Source organism: Bos indicus x Bos taurus, chromosome 22 (genome assembly GCF_003369695.1).
Source record: "Bos indicus x Bos taurus breed Angus x Brahman F1 hybrid chromosome 22, Bos_hybrid_MaternalHap_v2.0, whole genome shotgun sequence".
In the NCBI taxonomy this organism is placed as follows: Eukaryota; Metazoa; Chordata; class Mammalia; order Artiodactyla; family Bovidae; genus Bos; species Bos indicus x Bos taurus.
This window is the reverse complement of record NC_040097.1, coordinates 16,987,235-17,005,685: the sequence shown is the minus strand read 5'-3', so window position 1 is coordinate 17,005,685 and position 18,451 is coordinate 16,987,235. Positions and strand designations below refer to the sequence as shown.

General features: G+C 37.5%; 1 protein-coding gene across 8 annotated transcripts in view; it reads left to right on the top strand.

Moving 5' to 3' along the window:
• The window catches only part of DNAH12 (dynein axonemal heavy chain 12), a 192,371-nt gene that overhangs the window by 156,354 nt on the left and 17,566 nt on the right, over positions 1-18,451 (top strand). For 6 of the 8 annotated variants that reach the window (XM_027522275.1, XM_027522272.1, XM_027522273.1 and 3 more), the window contains 7 exons: positions 5,640-5,812; positions 7,328-7,468; positions 13,056-13,214; positions 13,383-13,527; positions 15,324-15,474; positions 15,914-16,167; positions 16,365-16,505. In XM_027522275.1, the coding sequence (XP_027378076.1) occupies positions 5,640-5,812; positions 7,328-7,468; positions 13,056-13,214; positions 13,383-13,527; positions 15,324-15,474; positions 15,914-16,167; positions 16,365-16,505 (1,164 nt within the window). Of the gene's footprint in view, positions 1-5,639; positions 5,813-7,327; positions 7,469-13,055; positions 13,215-13,382; positions 13,528-15,323; positions 15,475-15,913; positions 16,168-16,364; positions 16,506-18,451 lie in introns of those variants that run through there. The other 2 variants (XR_003507718.1, XR_003507719.1) reach the window with 2 other exon arrangements.

Genomic DNA, 18,451 nt, shown 5'->3' with positions numbered 1-18,451 from the left:
CATTCAGGTTTTGATTGACTCCTCAACTAAAACTTCAGTTTGAGAACTTGGCTTGCCTCTGTTCCTGGTTGGAACTTAAGATGTATGAGGTCATTGCTGGTTATTTGGACAGTACGTGGTTCTAGGAGCTAATGAGGATGTTCTTCTGATGTTGCCTTGTCATCTGTCTGAGAGGGAGGAGGTATGAGAGTTGGGAGTGGCAGGTGGAGGAAGAAGACTCACACAACAGCATACTTGCTGCAAATTAATCTAATGCAGTCAAATGGTATTTAAAAATTTTTTTCATATGGTATTTTTATATTGTCTTAAAAAATATAATCCTAGTGTTACAGGTTAAAGGGGCCTTAGCTATTAGTCATTTTAGCATTTCATAGTTGAGAAGAGCAGGGCCCAGAAAAAATAGTTAAGCCCCAAGTTTACACAATGAAATGATAATACAGATTGACTTCAGTAGGCTTACTTTAATGATTTTCAGACCCTTCTATCCTCTTTAGCCCACCCAATGAACTAAACATATCTTTAGTATTGGGATAATTAAAAAATAAGGAGAATCCTAAGTAGAAATTTCACTAATTGCTCGGCATCCTTCTGTTTGCACCCTACCTCACTCACCCGTTTTTGGGGGAGAGGACTTCCCTTTGGGATGGGTTTAGTTTATGTGAATGTGAGGGAAACGACTCTCTCTGGGTGTACTGTTTTGTTTTGTGCTTGTGTTTTTCATTTCAAGAGAGCCAAAAGGAGTAATGTCTCAGAGTAGCCTCTCACCTGGGGTCCATGGCTGAGATATTTGATAATGTCTACCTTCCCAATTACTGTCTATCAAAACAGAGCCCATTCCTCACTCTCCTCTCACCACATTTTTTTCAAAGTGAAAGAAAAGACAAGAAGCATTTATCAGCTTATTTTCTATTAGGCTCAAAGAGGAAAGTAGATATCAATATTTATTTGTTCAAATACTTTATCTTACAAAGAGAGAGAAATTTAATCTTGTCTTTTTGACTGGGTCTCGTTGATCTTTACAAACATAATTTAGAAATCTCTATATATTTTGATTCAAAACTTGCTCTGTATATGGCCATGACTTCTGTTCCACCCACTCAAGGTCAGAAAACACATCTTCACAGCAAGTCTTTGCACGTAGTCTAAAACCCACCTTCCTTTTTGTCCCAAACCATAAGATTAAACAAACACAAGTGAAACTTTAAGGATTTGTTCTATAGGTTCCAGAGGTTTCCCCCCAACAAAAGTTGTCATGACTAAAATACATTCTAGTGGATTCTAGGGAAGTATAATATATATAAATATAAAATATATAAATATTACTGTATAAATATATAATATATATAAATATCAGGAAATTTTTACAGATAATAAATTCTCCTCCTGGTGAATTTCACACTTCAATTTTTTAACATCATATGCTCACAATGTTTATTTGTTAGAAAATAACAAATTGTTTGATTTTAGGTAATTAATAACAATTAATAAAAAATCTCTATGTGTTCATACTAAGGGTTCAAGTATATGTAAATGTAATGCTATTTATAAATATACTATAGAGCAAGCCTTGGAACCTGAGTTAAATTATTATTTGCTCTTCTTACTGTTAATGGTAAATGTAATGTAAATTAACATTTACCATTAACAGTAAGCAAACTGAACTGAACTGAACTGAATGGTAAATGGTTCGGTTCAGTTCGGTTCAGTTCGGTTCAGTTCAGTTCGGTAGCTCAGTCATGTCCAACTCTTTGCCACCTCATGGACTGTAGCACGCCAGGCCTCCCTGTCCGTCGCCAACTCCTGGAGTTTACTCAAACTCATGTCCATTGAGTCGGAGATGCCATCCAGCCATCTCATCCTCTGTTGTCCCCTTCTCCTCCCACCTTCAATCTTTCCCAGCATCAGGGTCTTTTCCAGTGAGTCAGTTCTTCCCATCAGGTGGCCAAAGTATTGGAGTTTTAGTTTCAGCATCAGTCCTTCCAATAAATATTCAGGGCCGATTTCCTTTAGGATGGACAGGTTGGATCTCCTTGCAGTCCAAGGGACCCTTAAGAGTCTTTTCCAACACCACAGTTCAAAAGCGTCAATTCTTCGGTGCTCAGCTTTGTTTATAGTCCAACTCTCACATCCATACATAAGCACTGGAAAAACTATAGCTTTGACTAGACAGACCTTTGTTGGCAAAGTAATGTCTCTGCTTTTTAATATGCTGTCTAGGTTGGTCATAACTTCCCTTCTAAGGAGCAAGCATCTTTTAATTTCATGGCTGCAGTCACCATATGCAGTGATTTTGGAGCCCAAGAAAATAAAGTCTCTCGCTGTTTCCATCTATTTGCCATGAAGTGATGGGACTGAATGCCATGATCTTTGTTTTTTAAATGTTGAGTTTTCAGTTCAGTTCAGTTCAGTCGCTCAGTTGTGTCTGACTCTTTGTGACCCCACGAGCTGCAGCACGCCAGACCTCCCTGTCCAGAACCAACTCCCAGAGCCTACCCAAACTCATGTCCATTGAGTCAGTGATGCCATCTAACCATCTCATCCTCTGTTGTCCCTCTTCCTCCTGTCCTCAATCTTTCCCCCATCAGGGTCTTTTCAAATGAGTCAGCTCATTTGAGTTTTAAGCCATCTTTTCACTCTCCTCTTCCACTTTCATCAAGAGGCTCTTTAGTTCCTCTTCACTTTCTGCCATAAGGGTGGTGTCATCTGCATATCTGAGGTTATTGATATTTCTTCTGGCAGTCTTGATTCCAGCTTATGCTTCATCCAGTCCAGTACATTTCACATGATGTACTCTGCATATAAGTTAAATAAGCAGGGTGACAATATACAGCCTTGATGTACTCCTTTCCCTATTTGGAACCAGTCTGTTGTTCCATGTCCATTTCTAACTGTTACTTCCTGACCTGCGTACAGATTTCTCAAGAGGCAAGTCAGGCAGTCTGGTATTCCCATCTCTTTAGGAATTTTCTGCATTTTGTTGTGATCCACACAATCAAAGGCTTTGGCATAGTCAAGGAGATGTCTTTCTGGAACTCTCTTGCTTTTTTGATGATCCAACAGATGTTGGCATTTTGATGTCTGGTTCCTTTGTCTTTTCTAAATCCAGCTTGAGCATCTGGAAGTTCTTAATTCACATACTGTTGAAGCCTGGCTTGGAGAATTTTGAGCATTACTTTGCTAGTGTGTGAGATGAGTGCAATTGTGCAGTAGTTTGAACATTGTTTGGCATTGCCTTTCTTTGGAATTGGAATGAAAACTGACCTCTTCCAATCCTATGGCCACTGTTGAGTTTTCCAAATTTGCTGGCGAATTGAGTGCAGCACTTTAACAGTATCATCTTTCAGGACTTGAAATAGCTTACCTGGAATTCCATGACCTCCACTAGCTTTGTTTGTAGTGATGCTTTCTAAAGTTCACTTGAATTCAGACTCCAGGATGACTGGCTCTAGGCGAGTGATCACACCATTGTGGTCCTCTGGATCATGAAGTTCTTTTTTGTATAGTTCTTGCTACCTCTCCTTAGTATCTTCTGCTTCTGTTAGGTCCATCCGATTTCTGTCCTTTATTGTGCCCATCTTTGCATGAAATGTTCCTTTGGTATCTCTAATTTTCTTGAAGAGATCTCTAGTCTCTCCCATTCTGTTGTTTTCCTCTATTTTTTTGCACTGATCGCTGAAAAGTAATCATTTTTTTGCATTGATGACTAAAAAGTAATCATTTATTTGTGTTGATCACTGCAGTGGTAAATAGTACTTGGCTGAAAAATTAAGGGTTAAATAACAGAAGATTTAAATGAGAATACTAAGATCATACTTTCTTTTGTAAAGGTGTCATTCATTTCCATTGTTGATAACTTTGTTTTAGTTATAGTCAAGATGGAGCTTCAAAACTTACTTTTAATTGTAGTTATACTGTAATTTGGGGGAAAGTTTGCTTGTAAGGAACACAAACCCACTCAAATTGGGGATATTTTATTTTCCCCAGTGTAGGAAGTACATGTAGGCCTCAGGAATGAAGGGAAAGTGTTAAATTTCTATGCTCTTTGTCTCTCCTTTTCTCTAAGGTTGTGTGGTCCTCATACATGCTTCATTCTGCTCCATCTGGAGACCAAGTTCTTTTCTGTAAAACTTCTGTACTGTTACTTTGTACTTTTATCTTGCACATATAAACCAACTCTGATACCATTACCTTTTAGCTCTAAGGCTGAGCACCACCTGATTGCAGTTTTTGATGCTCCTGAAGATCTAATTCTCTGGAGGGAAAATGTATTAGCTAATATTGGGTCCGGTTCTGTCCCTACCACCTGATTGAATCAGCTTAAAACAGGATCATTCAGTATAAATGTGGCTACATAGGCAACTTATTCAGCAGAGTTTGTGGACAGCATGTCCAAAGAAGGGAGAGTGGGTTGGAAAAGTGCTCTATACGTTTTTCCTATAGAATATCACCCTAGCATACTGAGTTGTCATTGGAATGACTGTTGTCTTGAAGAAATTTTTTTTTCTTTTGGAGGTTGAATATCTATCTATCTATACCCCTATTAGAAAAAAGTTAAAATTATGAGAATCTCACTGAAAAAAAAAAAGATGTTCTTAATGTAACAAGAACAACAAATAAACAGCCAACAAATACTTCCAAATTCTTGATTTGCTAGACTTTGTGCTGGGTTCTGGTAACATGTTGGTGCCTTAAACCATACACATATACACACTTTCTCTCTCTCTCCTTCTCCCTCTGTCTCTGACCTATTAAAAGAGGGTGTTCAGTCACTAAGTCATGTTGGACTCTTTGCAACCACATAGACTGTAGCACACCATGCTTGCCTGTCCTTCCCTATCTCCCTGAGTTTGCTCAAACTCATGTCCATTGAGTTGGCGATGCCATTCAACCATCTCATCCTCTGTCACCCTCTTCTCCCGTCCTCAATCTTTCACAGCATCAGGGTCTTTTCTAATGAGTCAGTTCTTCACATCAGATGGCCTAAGCACTGGTGCTTCAGCTTCAGCATCAGTCCTTCCAATGATTCAGGGTTGATTTCCTTTAGGATTGACAGATTTGATCTCCTAGCTGTCCAAGGGACTCTCAAGAATCTTCTCCAGCACCACAGTTTGAAAGCATCAGTTCTTCCGCACTCAGCCTTCTTTACGGTCCACCTCTCTCACACTTATGTGATTACTAGAAAAATCATAGCTTTGACTATCCGGAACTTTGTTGGCAAAGTGATGTCTCTGCTTTTTAGTATGCTGTCTAGGTTTGAAAGAGGGTGAGTGACAATAGTAGATACATGTCAGATTAAGGCAAAGAATAAGCAGAGATTGACAGCTTTGTCGTCCTCAAATAAGAAAGAGATAATTGATGGGTAGTTACACCTTTGATCTGTAAAGATATTTTTCTTTCTTTTACCTTCCTTCTTTCCACTCTCTCTTCATTCTCTTCCCTGTCTCCCTAGTTCTTTACTTCCTTTCTTTCCCTTTCTTTCTTTATAGATGTTTGCATAATAAAGCCCTTTCATGTAATCCATGCCCGTATAATTTTGTCATTAACTTAGGGGATATTTTTAATATAAATTTCATTGTATGAAATATATATAATTAAAACACATCTCCTATTTCTTCATCTTGATTTTTCTCTTCTTCCAGATTGCAGAAAAAACAGAACTCAAAATAGCAGAGTCTCGAGAAGGTTATAGACCTATTGCTAAACATTCATCAGTGTTATTCTTTAGCATTGCAGACCTGGCTAACATCGATCCCATGTACCAGTACTCTCTCATCTGGTTTGTGAACCTTTATATCAACTCTATTCATGACAGGTAAACATTCTCTAGCATCATTCATTCTCCCTAGGTTGTATTTTCACCATCCTTTCTATTTAAAATATATAGCTTTTCTTATTATTTATATATAATACATATTCATTATTGATGATTACAAAATATGGGAAAGTGAAGGAATGAAGGAAGAAGTGAAGGAATGAAGGAAGAAGTGAAGGAAGGAAGGATGGGAAAGAAGGGAGGAAGAAAGGGAGGAAGGGAGGGAGCAAGGAAGGAAAGGAAGAAGGAGAAAGCAAGCAAGCAGACCTCTCTTCTATTCTAAGTTTTATTTCACTCCTACTCAAGATTTAAGCATAGAGGGATTAGCTTTAGTCCTTTCCCCACCTTTCTTTTAAATATTTTGCTAAGGCAATAACCTATCTTTGCTAGCAACTCCAGTTTATCTTCCTCCAGCCTTGAGGTCCCTAAGTTTCAGCTCCACATTTCTAATCATTTGCTAGATGTTTTCACTTTAATCAATTAATGAATGTACACAGATCTTGGAATTAGACTGGAGTAAGGGATTAAATTTCAGTTCTTCCAAGGGAGTAAATTTCAGTTTAACTGAAGTTTAATTTCAATTAAATAGCTACATGAATATAGGCAAGACAGTTAACTTTTCTGTAATTGCCTCAATTTTCCTTATCTGTAAAATAGGGATAATAATAGTACCTACCTTTAAGAGTTCTTTTGAGAATTAAAAGATAATATTTGTAAAGTATTTTTAACAATGTCTGGTATTAAGTAACTTGTTAAGTAGGAAAAAAATATGATTTGAGCCTAGCATATGTGTTCTACATGGGCTCTTGGTGGAACAGTCTTTCCTGAGTGATTGAAATCCCTAAGCTTTCCCAGCTGGGATTTGGAATTTGAATTAACTCACTGTACATGATGGAGGATATTCAAGCTGAAGAATTGACATAAATGTCAATAGCAAGTCGACGAGGATGTGAATGGAACCCTCGTAATATAGTGCATCCACTTTGGAAACACTTTTAGAAGTGTATATATCTGAATTACTGTGCTGTACTTAAACTATACTTCAGTTAGGAAAACAATAATGCTGTAGTAAACATAGGGGTACACATATCTTTTGAGTTTGTGTTTTTTGGAGTTTTTTAGGGGTAAATACTCAGAAGTGGAATTGCTGGATTGTATGGTAGTTTTATTTTTAATTTTTTTGAGAAACCTCTGTGCTGTTTTTCATGATGGCTGTATCAATTTACATTTCCACCAATAGTGCACGCGGGTTCCCTTCCAACGATAGCTTCTTCTGTAACTATATACAGTATCACAACCAGAAAATTTATATTGGTACAATCCAGAGAGCTTATTCAGATTTCACCATTTTTTAATATGCACTCATGTGTATGTGTGTGTATGTGTGTGTGTGTAGTTTCATGTTTTTAACAGTGGTTATTTTGATAAAATAAAATGTGTATGTTAATTCATGTGTAACTTATTTTTTCTTAGATTTACTTGACTCAATATATTTTCTTTTTTTTAACCTTTCAGTAACAAATCCAAAATTTTGGAAAAGCGCCTAAGATATTTAAATGACCACTTTACATACAACTTATATTGTAATATATGCCGGTCACTGTTCGAGAAGGACAAGCTATTGTTTTCCTTTTTATTGTGTGCCAACCTCCTTTTGTAAGTTACTTGCTTTTTCTTTATTTTAAAAACCTACCCTGAAAACCTAATCAGTGGCTTCTCACAGAAGGATATCATGTTTTTTTACTCTGTTTTTCAGTCGTGAATTTAGTTCATTTCTCTCTAGTAGTGTTGGTATTTTTATGTTCGACTTTTAAAATTTGGGTTATACAAAAGAACTCAAAAAATGTTCAACAGTCTAGTAAATTCCTACAAAGCAAAAAATCTGTGTAACTACCATTCATCTAAGGAAATAGTTTTTTTTTTCAGGGAATTCCCTGGCATTCCAGTGGTTAGGACTTGGCACTTTCACTGCTGGGCCTGGTCAGAGAACTAAGATACCACCGTTGGTGTGTGGCATGGCCAAAAGAAAAAAAAAATAGGGTTTTTAGATTGGCTTCTTTCACTTAATATGCATTTAAGCTTCTCTGTCTTTTCATGGCTTGATGATTCATTTCTTTTTAGCACTGAGTAACATTTCATTGTCTGCATATACTACAGTTTATCTGTTCACCTACTGAAGGACATCTTGGTTGCTTACAAGTTTTGAAAAGTATGAATAAAACTGCTGAAACCATTTGTGTGCAGGTTTTTGGATATATGTATGTTTTAGCTTATTTAGTTAAATACTAAGTGTGATTGCTGGATCATGAATAAGTGTATTAAGTTTTTTTAAAATTATTTTTTAATTGAAGGGTAATTATTTTACAGAATTTTGTTCTTTTCTCTCAAACATCAGTATGAATCAGCCATAGGTATACATATGTCCCCCCCTTCTTGAATCTCCCTCCCATTTCTCTCCCCATCCCAGCCCTCTAGGTTGATATAGAGCCCCTGTTTGAGTTCCATGAGTGTGGAGACAGTAACATGGAAACTTACATTACCATGTGTAAAATAGATAGCAGATGGGAATTTGCTATATTTAGTTTTGTAAGAGACTGTCTTCCAAGATATTCCATGTGGCACCTCAGCTTTTTAGGAATCTTGGCTTGTGGTCCTTGGGATCCTGAATGTTGATACTGACCCACATTCTGGAAGAAGCAGGAACTCAGAAGCCAGCACATATTGAGCAGAATAAAGTGCTGGAGGAGTAATTTACTTTCTTACTTATGGGACCATTAAATTATTAAAAGATTTTCCTTCTTGATTCATATTTTCTCTGTGAAAATTACTTTGAAAATGGGTCCTAAGTGGAAGTTTAAACCTGTTTTACATAACAGGTCCCAGAAGAGACCCAACAAGCATATAGTGCACATCTCATAATCCATTGCGTTCTATCAGCAGTGAATGAGATTTCCTGTTACTTCACAACCTTGCTAGCATTTGGTCTTGTCAGTGTTCTGGATTTCACCAAACAGATGTAGAGTGTTGTCTTGTTTTAATTTTCAATTCAATGATAATGATATATCATTATCATTTTCACTAATGATACATGATAATGAAGTTTGCTTATTTGTTATCTTTTTGGTGAGGTATCTGTAAGGGCTTTTGTCCATTTATTAATTGGTTTGATTGTTCATTTTTTATTGTTGAGTTGGATGACAGTCCTTTATCAGATACATCTTTGGGAAATATTTTCTCCCAGTGTGTGGCTTGCTTTCTCATGCTTTTGACAGTGTCTTTCACAGAGCAGATGTTGTAAAGTTTAATGAAGTCCATCTTATCAATTCTTTCTTTCATGGATCATGCCTTTTGTATCGTATCTAGAAAGTTATTGCCATACCTAAAGCCTCCTAGATTTTTTCCTATGTTCTAGGAATTTCATAGGTTTGCATTTTACATTTAGGTCTATGATCCATTTCAAATAAATTTTTGTGAAGGGTATGTATATATCTGTATCTAAATATCTGTTTATATAATTTGTATATGGTTTTCTACACAAAGGGAATACACTGTTAATGTTCTTTTGCACCTTTTTCTATTAATGTAGATGGAAGTTACTCAATAGAGATACCCTTTTGTTCTTTCAGCTTTATTAGATATAATTGACATATCATGCAATCTCCCCATTGTAAGAATACAGGTAGATGATTTTTTTGTACACTTATACAATTGTGCAGCCATCACCAAAATCCAGTTTTAGGATACTTCTATCATCCCCAGAAGTTTCCTTGTGGCAATTTAGTCAATTGTTGCTCCTACTACCAGCCCCAGTAACACTCATCTGCTTTCTGTCTCCATAGTTATTCCTATTCCAGAAATTTTATGAATGAGATATTAGGTGGCCCAGAATATGATCTATCTTTGTCAATGTTCTATGTGCTCTTGAAAAGACTGTGTAATTTTGCTGTTCTTGGGTGGAATGTTCTAAAACAGTCAAGAAGGTTAAGATGGTCCATATATCTTCTATATTCTTGTTGCTTTTCTATTTGTTCAATTATTGAGAGAGATCTGGAATCTCTGCAGAGATTTCTCCTGCAGTTCCATCAATACTACTTTGTGTTTTGATGTTTTGTTATTAGATGTGTAAATGATTAGGACTGTTATATTGATCTGATAAATCTATTTGACCTTTTAAAATCCCTGGTAATACCATTGCTCTGAAATCTACTTTCTATGATATTATTGTAGCCCCTCCGGCTTTCTTTTGAGTACTGTTAGCATCGTATATATTTTTCCATACTTTTAACCTATTTGTTTTATATTTAAACTAGATTTGTAGATAGCATGTAGTAGGGGCTTACTTATCCAATCTGATAATCACTGCCTTTAATAAAATCATTTAGACTATATATATTTAATGAGATAATAGAGTTATATTTAAATCTACGGTCTTATGATTTTATTTTCTGTTTTGCCAATCTGTTCTTTATTGCGTTTCCTCATTTTCTGTTTTTCTTTGACTATTTTTGTGATTCCAGTTTATCTCCTTTGTTCATTTATTAGCTATAATTTTATGTTTTATTATTTTAGTGATTTGTTAGGGTTATAGTATATCTTTTGATTTGCATATATATATGACAGGTATAAGGTAAAAGGTATAAGGGTAGAGAGAAAAGTATATATATTTTTGTGTGTATGTATATATATATATTATATATATATATAAGACCTTAAAACAATATACTCTCATCTCTCCCTTGTAGCTTTTGTTTTATTGTTTTATATTTCACTTGTACATATGTTATAAAGCTTGCAGCACATTGCTCTTTTGCTCTAAATAGTCAATTATTTTTTAAAGAGACAAATTATAGGACAATACTTTTTATGTTTATCTTCTAGTTAACCATTCCTGATGCTCTTTATTCTTTTTTGTTGATTCAAATTTGCATCTCCTTGAAGCTTCCTTTAACATTTCTTATAGTATAAGTCTTCTGGTAATGGATCAGATCAGATCAGTCGCTCAGTCGTGTCCGATTCTTTGCGACCCCATGAATCGCAGCACACCAGGCCTCCCTGTCCATCACAAACTCCCAGAGTTCACTGAGACTCACGTCCATCGAGTCACTGATGCCATCCAGCCATCTCATCCTCTGTCGTCCCCTTCTCCTCTTGCCCCCAATCTCTCCCAGCATCAGAGTCTTTTCCAATGAGTCAACTCTTCGCATGAGGTAGCCAAAGTACTGGAGTTTCAGCTTTAGCATCATTCCTTCCAAAGAAATCCCAGGGCTGATCTTCTTCAGAATGGACCGGTTGGATCTCCTTGCAGTCCAAGGGACTCTCAAGAGTCTTCTCCAACACCACACTTCAAAAGCATCAGTTCTTCGGCGCTCAGCCTTCTTCACAGTCCAACTCTCACATCCATACATGACCACAGGAAAAACCATAGCCTTGACTAGATGAACCTTTGTTGGCAAAGTAATGTCTCTGCTTTTGAATATGCTATCTAGGTTGGTCATAACTTTCCTTCCAAGGAGTAAGCATCTTTTAATTTCACGGCTGCAGTCACCATCTGGTAATGGATACTTTCAGGTTTTATAAACCTGAGAAAAATTCAGTGAATTTTTCTTTCAGATTTTAATATTTTTTTTTCTTTAATAGAAAATTATTTAATTAGTATACATGTGTTCCCCATCCTGAACCCTCCTTCCTCCTCCCTCCCCACACCATCCCTCTGGGTCGTCCCAGTGCACCAGCCCCAAGCATCCAGCATCGTGCATTGAACCTGGACTGGCATCTCGTTTCATACATGACGTTTCACATGTTTCAATGCCATTCTCCCAAATCTTCCCACCCTCTCCCTCTCCCACAGAGTCCATAAGACTGTTCTATACATCAGTGTCTCTTTTGCTGTCTCGTATACAGGGTTATCGTGATTTTAATATTTTATCTCTGGAAGTTTCATTGATTATTTTCTTTATATTGCCCAATTCTGTCTTCATTATGTTCATGTTTCACTTTCACTCCTTCAGCGTATTTATAATAGCTCTTTTAACTTTCTTGTTGGCTTGTTATATCATCTCTACCACTTCTATGTCTGTATCTACATACTGATTTTTCTCCTGGTTATGGATGCTGTGAAGTTTACTTTGGTAAATGCTGGGTTTTATTATTATTATTTTATTATTAATATTTCTTTAAGAGCTCTAGATTTTATTCTGCTCTAGACTTTACTTTGCATGTGTTTAAATTATACTGAATCATTTGACCTTTTCAGGCCCTTTTCTTTTTACACTTTCTTACAGCAGTTTTAGAATAGACTTTATTCTGCAGATAGGTTAGCTCTACTAAAGTATAATCCCTCCAGTGTCACCACTGAACTGTCCTGGTGTTCAATCAAGATTCAAGTCTAGTTGGCAATAACTCATATCTTAAGTCCTGTGTGAGTTTCGATAGCTACTTAGTTTACAGCTCCCCAGATATTCTTTGCCTGGGTTCATAGAGTTTTACCATCCACATACATAACTTGGAATTTAATAAAAGAATCAAGAGGATATGTATGCAGATTTCTGGAGCTCCTTTTCCATGAATCTCCCTCCCTCTGGTACTGCTGCTGCTACGCTAAGTCACTTCAGTCGTGTCCGACTCTGTGCGACCCCATAGATGGCAGCTCACCAGGCTCCCCCGTCCCTGGGATTCTCCAGGCAAGAGCACTGGAGTGCGTTGCCATTTCCTTCTCTAATGCATGAAAGTGAAAAATGAAAGTGAAGTCGCTCAGTCGTGTCCGACTCTTAGCGACCCCATGGACTGCAGCCTACCAGGCTCCTCTGCCCATGGGACTTTCCAGGCAAGAGTACTGAAGTGGGGTGCCATTGCCTTCTCCCACCTCTAGTACTCTGCCCACAAATTCCAGTCACCTCAGCCTTCCTTAACTCTGACCTCTTTCTCTTCAACTCCACAATACTCCTAGTTTCTGATTTTGATTTCCCCCTCCCCTGTTTTATAGTCTGAAAGGTGCCTCCAGGCAGATAGCTGAGGCAATCATAGGGATCACCTTGTCTCCCTTTTTTTTCAGGTACCACAGTCCTTCATTGGCTATTACAATTTCTAAAAATAATTGTTTCTTTGATTTTTTTTTCTGTTTTTTCTACTTGTTAATAGCAGTAATATAAGTCCATTCTGATTGTTTTATCCATGCTATAGAAGCAGAAATTGACTTCATTTAATGTTAAAACAATTTACAACAGTCCTTATTTTGGGAACACAGGGCAAAGAAAGAGATTGAATACCAAGAACTGATGTTTCTTTTAACTGGAGGAGTAAGTCTTAAGAGTGCTGAGAAAAATCCTGATCCAACTTGGCTGCAGGATAAAAGCTGGGAGGAAATTTGTCGTGCAAGTGAATTTCCTGCCTTCAGAGGACTCAGGTACTTGTTTAAACATGATGACTTAGCACTGAATGGTGATGGGTAAATCTGTAATCTAGTGATCTTTAAAAAACAGTTATAAAACTGTCTTGATTCATCTCCTCATTCAATGATCTCTTTCAGTTTTTCTCAGTGAAAGGATAATTGTTAAGCTTTTCTTTCCGTTAGGGATCATTTTTATGACAATGTATCTGAATGGCGGGAGATCTATGACAGTAAGGAGCCACACAATGCTAAATTTCCAGCACCAATGGATACAAGGCTAAATGAACTACAGAAAATAATCATTCTTCGGTGCTTAAGACCTGATAAGGTAAAAAACAGATGGGTTCTATTTGGAACCCAGATAATCTGCCATTTATAAAACACTAGGTTTAAAGTTACTATTATTTGGTACTTTAACCTTCATTTCAGATGCTCAGATGGGTTCACTGAGGTCCTTGGATCTGTAAATTTATAGTTTTCTTCAACTCGAGAAAAACTTTGGCTATTATTTCTTCAAATATTTTATGCCCATGATTTCAATTAAATATACATTACACTGCTTGATGAGGAGGGCATGGCAACCCACTCCACTATTCTTGCCTGGAGAATCCCCATGGACAGAGGAGCCTGGGGGCCTACAGTCCATAGGGTCATACAGAGGCTGACATGAGAAGTAACTTAGCATGCATACTACTTGATATTATACCACAGTTGTCTGATATTCTGTTAATTACTTTAAAATTTTTTGTATCACTTTGCCTCAGTTGGACAGTTTCTATTGTTGTCTTTAAATGTGGTGATTTCTTCTTTTGTAGTGTCGAATCTGCTATTGTTGTTCATTCGCTAAGTCGTGTCCGACCCTTCGAGACCCTGTGAACTGCAGCACACCAGGCTTCCCTGTCCTTCACTGTCTCCCTGAGTTTGCTCAAACTCATGTCCATTGAGTCAGTGATGCCATCCAACCATCTCATCCTTTGTCTGCCGCAAAGTAGACAGGCTCTAAATGGCTAAAAATCTGCTTATTTAGGCTATGTTTAAAACAGTTGAATATGTAATATTTTGAATTTAGTGCCAATGGACTTTTGAGCTAACAGGTTTTAGCCTACTGTGAAAAATAAACAGTCTAGGGATGAGTACACAGAGGCTATTGATGTCCCATTTATTTAACCATCTGATAAGGATGGCTCAGATGGTAAAGAATCTTTCCTGCAGTGTGGGAGTGCTAGGTTAGGAAGATCCCCTGGAGTTAGGAAGATCCCTTGGAGAAGGGAATGGCTACCCACTCTAGTATTCTTGCCTGAAGAATCCCATGGACAGAGGAGCCTGACAGGTTAACAATCTGTGGGGTTGCAAAGAGTCAGACACAACTCAGCAACTAATTATAATCTGTATTTTTCTTATTTTTAAGTATTAGGGTATAGACTAAGCTTCTGTAACAAAGAGACCTAAAATACAGTAGCTTAAATGAAATAGAAGTTAATCTCCATCTTTCCTAAGAGCCCTGAGCAAATGCTTGAAAGCTGGCAGGGTACAGAGATTCTTAAGATCATCCAGGGACTCAAGTTTCTTTTCTCATGCTAGAGAAGTCTCCTGAAGTTTGGTCCTTGTCAGTGAGATTGAAGCTAGCTCATAAACACCACTTCTGTTGAACAGGAGAAGAGAGTGTTGAAAGCAAACAGTTTCCTTATAAAAATAGAATCTGGAAGCTCCATATATAATTTCTATTTGTATTTCTCTGACCAAAACTTGGCCACATCTTGCTGCATGAAAGGCTGGGAAAACTTGGGGTTCTGTTACCAATAGGAGACACAGAATGGGACAGTTTGCAGTCTCTGCTATACTGAATGAGATTGAACATCCTTTCACATGTTTAAGATCCATTTCTATTTCATTTTCTATAAACTGTTTATCTTCTTTGCCCATTTTCTCTTGGATTGTTAGTCTTGTCCATTACTTTATAGGTACTTTTTGTATATTAGGAAAACTAGAACTTTGCCTATCATATACTGCATGTTTTTCTTGTCCATTAGACTCAGAGTTTTGCTCTTTGTCAGTTTTCAGGAAAAAAGTTGTTTTGTGAAGTAAAAATTACTCTAAAGATTGTATTTTTTCTCTCTTCAACAGATAACTCCAGCTATAACTAATTATGTAACTGACAAACTAGGGAAAAAGTTTGTAGAGCCTCCACCATTTGATTTGACAAAGAGTTATTTGGATTCAAATTGCACCATTCCCTTAATTTTTGTGTTGTCTCCAGGAGCAGATCCCATGGCCAGTAAGCATATACCATCAACTTTTGTTGTTGTTTAGTCACTAAGTTGTGTTCGAACCTTTTGTGACCCAATGTACTGTAGCCTGCCAGGCTCCTCTGTCCATGGAATTTTTCCAGGAAAGAATACTGGAGTGGATTGCAAGTTCCTTCTCCAGGGGATCTTCTGACCCAGGGATCAAACCTTTGTCTCCTGTGTTGGCAGGCAGACTCTTTATACCTGAGCCACCAGGGAAGCCTACTGCCAACTTTAAGAAATAATAAATCGTCTTGTTCAGTATCTATTTCCTGGATGATTATAAATCACTTAGTAAATTTGGTATTTATAAGGAAAAGTAATAACTAGAATTTTTCACAGTTAAATGCTTGTTATATACTGAAACATAAAGCATATTTTATAATTTTAGAATAAGCAGTGAAACCATTTATTTTTATGCCCTCTTAGGCCTCCTAAAATTTGCAAATGATAAAGCTATGTCTGGAAATAAATTTCAAGCTATTTCACTGGGACAGGGACAAGGACCCATTGCAACAAAAATGATTAAAGCAGCAATAGAGGAAGGAACTTGGGTTTGCCTACAGAATTGTCACCTCGCTGTCTCCTGGATGCCCATGTTAGAAAAAATATGTGAAGATTTTTCTCCTGAAGCCTGTAACTCATCCTTTAGGCTTTGGCTCACAAGTTACCCATCTCCAAAAGTATGTTTATTTCTTATGGATTTTAGTACATTTATTTGGTTAACTATTACACTGTATATCTTAAATGCTTAACATTACGAGGTTTTAAAAAATATTTCTGGAGTCCTCTCTTATACCTACTTTTAATCCACTACTGTATGCATTTTTAAGACTTGAGTGGTTATCTAGAGTAATGCTCTTTGTTTGTTCTGTCTCAGTTCCCAGTAACAATTCTACAGAATGGAGTCAAAATGACTAATGAACCTCCTACTGGTCTTCGGCTAAATCTTCTCCAGTCTTACCTCACTGATCCAGTTTCTGATTCTGAGTTTTTCAGTGGATGTGAAGGAAAGGAACTGGTAATATTCAGCCTCTGGAACTTTTAAAATGTGTTTTACAGTGAAAAATATGAGAACATAAATATTTTATTTAATACTAAACTTTACGCATTTCCTAAGAAGACAGAAATTGTACCTATCTTGCTCATCATTTTATTCCCAATAGTTTGTGTTCTGCTTCACGTGTAGTAGATATTCAAATAAATATTTATTGAGTGAATAATCTGTGGAAAATTCTGAAGGAGATGGGAATACCAGACCAGCTGACCTGCCTCTTGAGAAACCTGTATGCAGGTCAGGAAGCAGCAGTTAGAACTGGACATGGAACAACAGTTTGGAACAACAACTGGTACCAAATAGGAAAAAGAGTACGTCAAGGCTGTATACTGTCACCCTGCTTATTTAACTGATATGCAGAGAGTACATCATGAGAAACGCTGGGCTGGAGGAAGCACAAGCTGGAATCAAGATTGCTGGGAGAAATATCAATAACCTCAGATATGCAGATGACACCACCCTTATGGCAGAAAGTGAAGAAGAACTAAAGAGCCTCTTGATGAAAGTGAAAGAGAAGAGGGAAAAAGTTGGCTTAAAGCTCAACATTCAGAAAACTAAGATCATGGCATCCAGTCCCATGGATGGATGGCAAATAGATGGGGAAACAGTGGAAAGAGTGTCAGACTTTATTTTTTTGGGCAAAATCACTGCAGATGGTGACTGCAGCCATGAAATTAAAAGATGATTACTCCTTGGAAGGAAAGTTATGACCAACCTAGACAGCATATTAAAAAGCAGAGACATTACTTTGTCAACAAAGGTTCATCTAGTCAAGGCTATAGTTTTTCCAGTAGTCATGTATGGATGTGAGAGTTGGACTGTAAAGAAAGCTGAGTGCCAAAGAATTGATACTTTTGAGCTGTGGTGTTGGAGAAGACTCTTGAGAGTCCCTTGGACTGTGAGGAGATTCAACCAGTCCATCCTAAAGGAGTTCAGTCCTGGGTGTTCATTGGAAGGACTGATGTTGAAGCTGAAACTCCAATACTTTGGCCACCTGATGTGAAGAGCTGACTCATTGGAAAAGACCCTGATGCTGGGAAAGATTGAGAGCAGGAAGAGAAGGGGACGACAGAGGATGAGATAGTTGGATGGCATCACTGACTCAATGGACATGGGTTTGGGTAGACTCTGGCAGGTGGTGATGGACAGGGAGGCCTGGTGTGCTACAGTTCGTGGGGTCGCAAAGAGTCGGACACGACTGAGTGAACTGAACTGAGTGAATGAATATATCTTAGTTTGTACAAAAGTCCAACAGTGCCTTTAGCAGTCTATTTTCACATTATTTTTTATTGTTTCAACAATATGTGTGTTAGGTACTAAATATAAGGCAGTGAGAATAAAATAGACACCACCACCACCAAAAAAAATCTGTCTTCATGGAAATTCTAATAATAATGTTTTGACATATTAATAACACTCTTCAGTGTTGTTGTTCGGTCACTAAGTCATGTCTGACTGTTTGCGACCCCATAAACTGCAGCATGCCAAACTTCCCTGTCCTTCACTCTCTCTCTAAGTTTGCTCAAACTCATGACCATTGAGACAGTGATGCCATCCAACGACTCATTCTCTCTCACCTCCTTATTCTCCTGCCCTCAATCTTTCTCAGCATCAAGGTCTTCTCCAACAAGTCGGTTCTTTGCATCAGGTGGCCAAAGAATTGGAGCTTCAGCTACAGTACCAGTCCTTCCAATGAATATTCAGGGTTGATTTCCTTTAGGATTGACTGGTTTGATCTCCTAGCTGTCCAAGGGACTCTCAAGAGTCTTCTCCAACACCACAGCTCAAAAGCATCAATTCTTCAGTGCTGAGCTTTCTTTATAGTCCAGCTCTCACATCCATACATGACTACTGGAAAAACCATAGCTTTAACTAGACAGACTTTGTTGGCAAAGTAATGTCTCTGCTTT